At 47.2% G+C, this 10,604-nt stretch overlaps 1 protein-coding gene across 1 annotated transcript; it reads right to left on the bottom strand.

Annotated features, from left to right (window-relative positions):
- Nucleotides 1–2,844: 2,844 nt before the first annotated feature.
- Thap11 (THAP domain containing 11) lies at nt 2,845–5,082 on the bottom strand. The gene has a single exon (XM_051168840.1). It carries the CDS (start codon nt 4,636–4,638, stop codon nt 3,709–3,711), a length of 930 nt encoding a protein of 309 aa, XP_051024797.1. The 5' UTR covers nt 4,639–5,082; the 3' UTR covers nt 2,845–3,708.
- Between the last annotated feature and the right edge of the window lie 5,522 nt (nt 5,083–10,604).

The raw sequence follows: 10,604 nt of genomic DNA, 5'->3' as shown, positions 1-10,604 counted from the left end.
GCAGACAGGGCAACTATTTTTGTTTTTTACATTTTATTTGTGTTGAGAGGCTAGCTATCACATGCGTGTGGTAACTAGAGGAAGCTTACCGTTGTCAGTTCTTCCACCATGAGGGTCTGGAAATGACTCTCAGGCTTAGAGGCAAGTTACTTTACCCAGGGAGCAAACGTGTCCTCCTCCTTTAATTTTTTTAAATTATTGTTTTTAAAAGACAGGGTTTCTCTGTGAGTAGTTTTGGCTGTCCTGGAACTCACTCTGTAGACCAGGATGGCCTCGAACTCACAGAGATCCGTCTGCCTCTGCCCCCCAAGTCCACCTTTAATTTTTTTTTTTTTTTAAAGAAAAATAGCTGGCTCAACCTAACTTTCCCTATTGGCTAGACTGTAAATAATCCTCTTCCCATCCCCTTCCCTTTACTTTCAGTATCCTTTCAGTTTCCTTGGTAACACAAATATTTGAAGGAAGGCCTCTTTCAGTCAGGCCTGTGCTGGGCAAAAGGCTCTGCAGCCAACCCAAAGAACCAGGTAAAGATAAATGGCTTCAGACACCCCTACCTTCCTGGCTAGAAAAATCTTTACTACTTCTGTTTTGCCATGAGGAGTTTTGCACTTTCAACCTCACCCCACCTCCTGGGGATGGCTGGTAAAACTAGGCTAAGCTTCTTGATTAAATCCCCTGTCTGTCCAGGCCACTTTGTTTGACCAGATGCTTCTATTACCCAGTCAATAAAAACTTTGATTTATCCTGTTGTGATACATCTCACCACCACCAGGAAAACAAAACAGGAGGCAAGTTATGAGACAGGAGGAAGGATACAGGGAGTGCTGCTGAAGGGTTCAAAACAACCAAGGTGACAGCAGCTGTCCTTTCAAAGAACAGGAGTTCAAGGACACCCAGAGAGTATGGCCCAGCACAGGGGAAGCCCCCCCACACTCCAAGGAAAGAGTATTGACTTGTAAGAGTTTGGCAGTTAGCCTAGAAATGCACTGCTGTGCTTTCACCACCTGATTACAAGCCAAAACTAACCTTAACAGGCAGATTCAAACTGGTCACCTATTCAACACATACTGAAGCTTTCTCAAGACTCATTTCCCAACTCAGAGCCAAAGGACCAGTAGGGAAGTAGACCCTGGAGTTTTGGGGACACTTCAGCTTGTAGTCACAGGGCACATCCCCAGGCAAGGTGACTGGTCCATAAGTATCTCAGAAATAAGTCAAACTCTACAGAACCAGAGCCTAAGTAGAGTTCATACATGCCCTAACAGTCACAGAAACAGGTAATGCTAAAAAAGGGCACTTATAGACCTGGAAAGATGGCTCAACAGTTAAGAGTGTATACCATTCTTGCAGACCCAAGTTTTGGTTCCCAGTACCCACATCAGATGACTGACAACTAACAGCCTGTAACTCCAGCTGCAAGAGTTCTAATGGCCTTCTGTCCTCTTCAGGTAGCTACAATCACACAGACACACATAATTCAAAATATTAAAAAATATTTTTTTAAGTCAATCACATCAGGCAGTGGTGGTGGGCACCTTTAATCCCAGCACTGGGTGGCAGAAGCAGGCAGATCTTTGAGTTGGAGGCCAGCCTGATCTACTAACCGAGTTCTAGCATAGCAGGAGCTACACCGAGAATCCCTGTCTGGAAAAACAAAGCAAATCACATCTCCCCATTAGATCTGAGTTAAATTACTTACAACTATAGATAAAAATGCCATCAGCGGGGCATGGTGGTGCATGCCATTAATCCCAGCACTCAGGAGACAGAGGTAGGTGCTCCATGAGTTCAAGGACAGCCTGGTCTACAAGAGAAACCCTGTCTCAAAAACCAAAAACAAAGAAAAAAAAAAAAAAATGCCATCTTATCTTCCCAATATCCAATCTAAAGAGAGACAGCCAAAACCAATGTAGGGGTTACAATCCAACTCCTTAATGCCCTCTATTCACCTAGCTCTTTCACAATGAGGGTATACTGAAACCAACGTATTTGCAACAAAAGTCCCTGTGCCTGAAGGAGCCAAGGTGGCTTCCAGTTCTGGACTTCACTGGTTTATTAAGTAACTGCATCCACATGCATGCCAGACACTATCCATCCTAAGGGGTGAGATGGTAAACTTCAACTGTAGATGAGAATTCAGAAAGGAAAGTATACCCTGCATGCTGGCGCATGCCTTTAATCCCAGCACTTGACAGAGACAGGTGGATCTCTGAGTTTGAGGCCAGCCTGGTCTACGAAATGAGTTCCAGGCTTAGCCAGGCTACACAGTGATACCCTGTTTCAACCCTCCCCCACTCTCCAAAAGAGGAAACTAAAATTGTCAGAGTCTAGAGGAACAAAACAATTGCCACTCTTCAGTCACCTCTTTTTGTTTAAAAGATCAAGGGTATAGACAGCTCAGTAAAGTGCTTGTTTGGCTTACAAGTACATCTACAGAACCTATGTAATAAAAAAACAACAACAGAAAGCAGACATGGTGATGCAAACCTGTAATCTTAGCACTGGGGAGGCAGAGACAGATTCCCTGAGGCTCACTGGCTGGCCAAACAGCCTAAGTGAGAACTCACCCGCCAGTGATCTCTCTCTCTCTCTCTCTCTCTCTCTCTCTCTCTCTCTCTCTCTCTCTCTCTCTCTCTCTCTCCTCTCTTCCATTGCTAGGCAAGTGCTCTACAAGATCCTCAAAAACAAACAAAATAGGCTGGATAGCACCTGAGGAAAGACAGCCCAGGAACCTCTGGCACCCATGCAACACACGACATACACAATTCAGCAGAAAAATATTGGACAAACCAAGACCTTTTTTTTTGTTTTGGTTTTTTTTTTTTTTTCAAACAGGGTTTCTCTGTGTAGCTTTGGCTGTCCTGGAACTCACTTTGTGGAGCAGGCTGGCCTTGAACTCAAAGATTCCCCCTGCCTCTGCAAAGCATCTCTACTTGCAGGGCTAGCCTGTTCTTCCAAATAGGCCAAGACCTATATCCCCCATATTTCAAGGACGCTTAGCTTTCATAAAATAAAATGTCGAAACCCAAATAAAAACCTTACTTTTTTTGTTTAATTTGTTTTGCCAAACAAACACAGTGAAAACTTTAGTCTAATTGTACAGAAAATAGAATTTGTAACCAGTAGCAAACATAACGAGATAAACCTAAGTCCCTGGTAAGCTGGATCTCCATCAGCAAGTCACCCAGAGCCCTCTCATAAATGACCTTCTGGGAAGAGAGGTCCTAGGAGGCAGAGGCACAGATCAACTAGTCCCCATCAGAATCACAGGCTGCACCTGAAACGGATAAGCATGAAAAGGAGAAATGGTGTGACTGAGATCTCTTATCACTACACACAGCAAAGCTGTCTCTGATTGCTGGGCAACCTTAAGATGTGGTTTTCTCAAACCCAAACCCTAAGAGTCCCATCTGCATCCCTCCAGGATAAGGTTTAAGTTCAATGGTTCTGAAGCCTTTGCTTAACCAGAATCTGCAACATTAACTGGGGAGTGAGAGACAAAGTCATAATTGCTGGTGTCACCAGATTCTGGAGTCCCCAACTCCTACTTCAGAAGGAAACAAATGAGGGTGGCAGCCGATGACCAACAAGAGTTCGCTGCCCTAACCTCAGCACTGTCAACCAGAATACTGGGCAGTTCAACATCCGCCTGAGGATTCCTCGGGCTGGAAGGAGTCACGAATTCTGCAGGTTGCTGGCGGGAACCATTCACATTCCGTGTTTCTTACGGATGACAGCCATGGCAAGCAGGCGATCCTTCTCACGAAGTTCTTCACGGAGCTTGGCCTCGGTAAGACGCAGATGGCGGATGCTACCCTTCATCTCTTTCATCTTCACTTCCATCAGGGCCAAGATGTCCCGCTGCTCGTTCAGCTTGCGCAGGAGCTCCTCCTCCGTGGTACCTGACGACAAGGAGTACGAGTGATCGGAGCCAGTATCAGGAAAGCCCTCTTCCCCTACCACCACCAGCTGAGGGCCCAGAGTGCACTCAGCAGCCTCCAGCCCAGCTGTAGCAGCCTCCAGCTCTGATGCGGCAGCGGCGGCGGCTGCGCCTTCAGCAGCTGCAAACTCTACTTGCACTGTAAGGTCGATGGGCTTCACATCATCTCCCGCGGGAGTGGTGGACGCCGGAACCACGGATCCCGGAGCCTGGCTGCTGTCTACAGCGGCCTGAAGGGTAAGAAGCACGGCTGCAGAGGCAGACACCAGGTTCGGCTGCAACTGGGTGGTCTGGGCAGTGGAGGAGGACGGAGACGGCTGCTGCAGTTGTTGCTGCTGTTGTTGCTGCTGCTGCTGCTGTTGTTGTTGCTGCTGCTGCTGCTGCTGCTGCCTACGGCGGGCTGCCGCAGCTCCCGCAGGTCTCCGCGCTACTTTGCGCTCATTGACGCCGCGCAGCGGAAAAATGGTGGGAACGCGCACCGTGTAGGTCTTGCGGCCGCCCTGGAAGTGAACGCTGCAAAGACGGTGGCCCGTGGTGGGCTGGAAGGTGGAGAAGCACCCGCTGACTCCAGCACGGGACACGTTCTTGAGCCAGAGGCGTCGCAGCTCAGCGTCCTTGGGAAACGTGTAGAAGTGCAGCGCCTTGTCCCGGTGTGAGTTGTTGTAGCAGCCCGGTACGCAGCACGTAAAGCCAGGCATGGCTGCGACGCGCGGCCCGGCCCACCGGCCTCTTGCTCTCTTCGACGGCCGGGTCTGGCCCCCGCCTCAGCTCCTCGACGGGCGGCGACGCGCGAGGCCCTTAGAGGTCTCTTACTACTGCGGCCCGGCGCAGTCCTCCCGGGCGGGGGGCCCGTGCCCAGAATATGCTTGCGGGCCGCCCGCGCCGCGCTACCCACCCGGCTGCCCGCCTGCGCTCCGGAGTCGGCTGGGGGGACGCCGCGAAGGACCGCCTGGAAAGGAGGACTACGCCCCCCACAATGCACCGCGCCAGGAGCCGCTCACTTCCGGGACGGGGGCGTGTTTATTCCGGCTTCTTTCTTTGACACCGTGACATACTGCTCAGAGTCTATTATTTTCCAGATGAGGCTCGTCCTAGGCGAAGGGGGAAAATGTATTCGAATGGAACGTTATCGCATAGGCTATCCCTCACAAGGACCCGGATTCCTGTGCGTGCCTCGTGAGCGCAAGCGCTCTGGGTATAAACAAGCGAAGACTACAAGTTCCATGTTGCCTCAAAAGAACGTTTTGCCTGTGGCTGCGGACTGCAGCGCCCCCTAACGGAGAGGTGGAGTTCCTGCAGGCCTGGGCCGAGGTTCTGCAACCTGCTGTAAAAGTTCCCCAACCTCCAGTACACAGGAACGAGGGCTTTTTGTTTTGTTTTGTTTTGTTTTGTTGTTTGTTTTTTAGTGTTTCGAGATAGAGTTTCTGTGTACCCTTGGCTGTCCTGGAGCTCGCTCTGTGGACCAGGCTGGCCTCGAACTCACAGAGATCCGCCTGCCTCTGCCTCCCAAATGCTGGGATTAAAGGCATGTACACCACCGCATGGCATGTGGAGGACATTCTTTAGCCTGGAGGAAAACTGCATCAACACAGAAGAATCTCTGTAGTCACCTCATATTGCGGGCCCTCTCCCGGCTCTCACCTACCTCCCACTTGGGCTCACTGACCTAAACCAGGTCCCTAACAGTTGCCAACTATGTGCTAGACAGTGTAGGGAGAACACAGTGAAGGTAATTTTGAGCAGTCAGGTCCACCCCAGCCCTCTCCCTCCTGGAGACTGGTTAGAGTGTCATTTGGATAATGGATGAATATGTGCTAATATATGTCAAGAATAAATGCCACAAAGTAATCAGCTAGACTAAGAAGACAATGATGGAGGGCAGCCTGGGAAGATGGGCCAGTTAGTAGCCTGCCTTGGGAAACTGCTGGGCGCTGCAACAGGAAGGGCATAGGCCTGCCCTTTAAGTGCCTGGACAGGGCAGCCAGAATAGAGCCCTGAACGATTACAAGCTAAACATTGATAGAGACTGAGATTTCACTCTGTAGGCAGTCAAGAAGTTGAAGAGTTGTGGGGTTTTTTGTTTGTTTGTTTGTTTTATTATTATTTATTTTATGTATATGAGTGCTCTATCTTGAGCCATCATGTGGTAGCTGGGAATTGAACTCAGGACCTCTGGAAGTGCAGCTAGTGTTCTTTTTTTTTTTTTTTTTTTTTTTGGTTTTTCGAGACAGGGTTTCTCTGTGTAGCCTTGGCCATCCTGGACTCAATTTTTAGACCAGGCTGGCCTCGAACTCACATCGATCCGCCTGCCTCTGCCTCCCGAGTGCTGGGATTAAAGGCATGTGCCACCATGCCCGGCTGCAGCTAGTGTTCTTAACCACTGAGCCATCTCTCCAGTCCTGAAGAGTTTTAAGTGAGAAAAAAAAAAAGTTGTATTTTAACAAGACAGTGGTTGGTCTTCCTCCCAGTAACAGGCTTTGTGGGTGAGACAAACCAGCCACACCTGGTGGTGCAGCCCTGTAATCCTGGCTACCTGAGAAGGTAAAACAAGACCAAAATCAAGGAAAGACTGGGCTACAAAGTGAATTCAAGGCCAGTCTGGGCAACATAGCTAGCAAGACCCACTCTGGAAATAAAACAGGGCTGAGAGAGTTAAGTGATAAGACATTTGCCTACTGCAAAGGAGACCTCCAGAAAAAACAACAACAACAACACAAAACCAGGACAGAAGGGACATAGTTTATCATTGCATTTCTAGTGCAGCCAGTGAGATCTTGGTTATTTGTGTGGGTTTTGCTCACTTATAGATAAGAGAACAACCCAATTTTCCTGCTATAAACAAAGGGGTCCACAGCTGGAATCTCTGCACATCTATCTAATACATTTAAAATGTATTGCCCACTGTGTACAGTAGAGTGAAAGATGTGTATTCATTGAGCGAATCCTTCATACTACAGTATAAACTCAGCCTGAAATGATGGTTCACACACTCTCTTTCTTTCTTTCTTTCTTTCTTTCTTTCTTTCTTTCTTTCTAACCCTGGCTATCCTGGAACTAGCCTAGTCTGAAATTCACAGAGATCCGACTGCCTCTGCCTCTCGAGTGCTGGGATTAAAGGAGTGTCAACCACCTCCTTTAATAGTTTTAATAGTTCACAATTTTATTTTATTTTATTTTATTTTTCTTTTTTTGGTTTTTTCGAGACAGGGTTTCTCTGTGTAGCCTTGGCCATCCTGGACTCACTTTGTAGACCAGGCTGGCCTCGAACTCACAGTGATCCACCTGCCTCTGCCTCCCGAGTGCTGGGATTAAAGGTGTGCGACACCACGCCCGGCTTAGTTCACAATTTTAATTGCAGTATTCAGGAGGCAGAGGGGGCCTGGTCTATACAGGGAGCTCTAGGACAGCCAGGTCTACATAGAAAGACCCTGTCTCAAAGCAAAACCAGTGGTGCAAATATTATATTATACATGGTATAAATATTGTTGTATAATTTTTTTACATTTATTAATTTTCTTAGCTAGCATTCAAACTAATGGGAGAAAACATTTTATACATATGTCATTATGTGTTTTTTCTCTGTGTGTATGGGTACTGTTTGTGTTTGTGCATGCCATATGTATGCCTGTGAGTGTGGAGGCCAGAGGTCAGTTTGGGGGTATCATTCCTTAGGAGCCTGTAAGTTCGAGGCCAGCCTGGTCTACAGAAAAAGTCCAGGACAGCCAAGATAACATAGAGAAACTTTGTGTTGGAAAAAAAAAAAAAGAAGAATCACATTGATTCAATTAAACTCAACCTTCAGTACAAAACAACCTTTAACATTCACTTATATACGTTCAAATAATATCTAGTAATTTGAAAGTATCGCTCTATACTAGACTAGGAAAGAGCCAACAATGGAATACATTTGTGTAATGCATGTTTCTCCTCACCCGAACTGCCCTGCCCATCCTCTTACTTTTCATCTCTAGTGAAAGGCAACAATTGTATCATGTCTGCTTCTAATCTTGCCTCCTCTACAACTGTTCTGTTTGTTTGTTTTGGTTTGCTTTGTTTTTGGAGACAGTGTCTTTTTTTTTTTTTCCTCAAGACAGGTTTTTTTTTGTGTAGCCTTGGTTGTCCTGGACTAGCCTTGTAGACCAGGCTGTCCTCAAACTCACAGAGATCAGCCTGCCTCTGCCTCCCTGAGCGCTGGGATTACAAACATGTGCCACTGAGCCCATTTTCTACAACTGTTCTTATAGCTACCAAAGAAAGTCTGATAAACCATATGTCACTCAAGAGGCTTCCTTTTCTATTTAGACTGCTTTCTAAATTCCTTCCTGGAGCCTCCAAGAACCCATATATACTGCCTGGCCCTTGCCAACCATCGCATTCCTTCCTCCCATCCTCGATTCAATCCAATGTTTTTGTTGTTTTAAAAATAACCTTGAGGCCGGGCGTGGTGGTACAAGCCTTTAGTCCCAGCACTCGGGAGGCAGAGGCAGGCGGATCGCTGTGAGTTCGAGGCCAGCCTGGTCTACAAAGCGAGTCCATGATGGCCAAGGCTACACAGAGAAACCCTGTCTCGAAAAACCAAAAAAAAAAAAAATAAAAAAAATAAAAAATAAAAAAATAAAAATAACCTTGAGCCGGGCATGGTGGTACAAGCCTTTAGTCCCAGCACTCGGGAGGCAGAGGCAGGCGGATCACTGTGAGTTCGAGGCCAGCCTGGTCTACAAAGTCAGTCCAGGATGGCCAAGGCTACACAGAGAAACCCTGTCTCGAAAAACCAAAAAAAAAAAAAAAAAAATAACCTCGAGAGCCAGGCGTAGTGGCTCACGCCTTTAATCCCAGCACTCGGGAGGCAGAGGCAGGCGGATCGCTGTGAGTTCGAGGCCAGCCTGCAAAGCAAGTTCACGACAGCCAAGGCTACACAGAGAAAGCCTGTCTCGAAAAACCGAAAATAAATAAATAGATAGATAGAAATAACCTTGGACTGGAGAGAGAGAAAGAGAGAGAGAGAGAGAGAGACGTATTTTTTTGCTGCCAAACCTATAAGACCTGAGCTCAGTCCCTGGAGAACATGGTAGAAGGTAAGAACTGACTCTGTAACTTGTCCTCTGGTTTCTACTTGTGCACTGTGACATGGACATGCCTACACACTTATAAATAAAAAGTGAAAAATTAAAAACAGCAGAAAGTAGCTCAGTGCTGAGTGAATGTCTTCAATCCTGCACTTGTTTTTTGTTTTGTTTTTTCTTCGGGACAGGGTTTCTCTGTGTAGCCTTGATTGTCCTGGACTCGCTTTTGTAGAACCAGGCTGGCCTTGGAACTCACAGTGATCCACCTGACTCTGCCTCCCAAATGCTGGGATTAAAGGCATACCACCACCACGCCCAGCTAATCCTGCACTCTGGAGGCAGAGGCAGGCAGATCTCTGGTCTGCAGCCTGGTCTGCAGAGCAAGTTCCAGGACATGCAGGGCTACACAGAGAAACCCTGTCTCAATTAAACAAACAAACAATCAGATAGTAGTCACCCATGCCTATATAATCTCAGCTCTGAAAAGGCAAAAAAAGGAGCATGATTCAGTACAACTGGAAGCTGGTGTAAACTCCAGGCCAGCCAGGGCTGTGTAGCTTATCTCAAAAACAAACAGGGATGTAGTAAACATGAAGTTTATTTGCTTAAATGTTTGTTTTGAGATAGGGTCTGACTTTGTAGGCCTGGCTGGTCTGGAACTCACTATGAGGACCACGTTGTCTTCCAGCACACAGAGATCCCCCTGCCTCTGCCTCCAGAGTGCCGGGCACAGTGACCTGTATCATCATCTTTCCTGGCTAACACACATTTTTAGGACTTAGATTTAGGTAGTTGATAGTGACCATGGACATTTATTTACAAAGACCTAGCAAATGTGGCTAACAGACATCAGATGTACCCGGACAGTTAGTTCAGTGGCTTGCCTAGCATGCAGGGAGAACTCTAGGATGGATTGCTAGTGCTGAATAAATGGCACATGGTGTTATAGCGCTGTAACTCTGGAGTTGGAAGCCAGAGAATCAGAAGTTCAAGGTTATCCTGAGGCGCATGGTAAGTCTGAGGTCAGCTTGGGCTACATGAAATCCTGTCTTAAGACCTCTAAACAAAATAATGCTAGCCTGATCTACAAAGTGAGTCCAGGACAGCCAAGGCTACACAGAGAAACCCTGTCTCAGAAAAAAAAAAAAAAAAAGATGATGGAAACTGGGAGGGGTGGAGCACTCCGGTAGCCCAAGCACACCAAAAACGGAAGCAGGCAGTTCAGAAGTTCAAGATCAGTCCTAGGATATTTAGAAAATTTGAGGTCAGCCTGGGCTACCTAAGACTCAGTTTCAAGCCTGGGGACAGGGTGGGGGATGGGGGGCTGCACGCCTTTAAGCCCAGCACTTGGGAGGCAGAGGCAGGAGGATCTCTGTGAGTTTGAGGCTAGACTGGTCTACAGAGAGAGAATTCCAGGACAGCTGGGGCTTGTCCTTAGGCCTTGATAACACCGTGACACAGAGAAACCTTGTCTTAAAAACAAACAAAAAAGACTCGGTTTCAAAAATCTGTGTGTGTGTGTGTGTGTGTGTGTGTGTGTGTGTGTGTGTGTGTGTATGAGAGAGAGAGATACTTGACTTTTTTGTTTGTTTGTTTGTTTT

This window comes from Acomys russatus, chromosome 26, assembly GCF_903995435.1.
Source record: "Acomys russatus chromosome 26, mAcoRus1.1, whole genome shotgun sequence".
NCBI lineage: Eukaryota > Metazoa > Chordata > Mammalia > Rodentia > Muridae > Acomys > Acomys russatus.
Note: the sequence above shows the minus strand (reverse complement) of the source record. Positions and strands in the feature narration are given on the sequence as shown.

Excerpts from the sequence above, each read along its gene's own strand:
- Thap11 (XM_051168840.1), bottom strand. The coding sequence starts at position 4,638 with ATGCCTGGCTTTACGTGCTGCGTACCGGGCTGCTACAACAACTCACAC.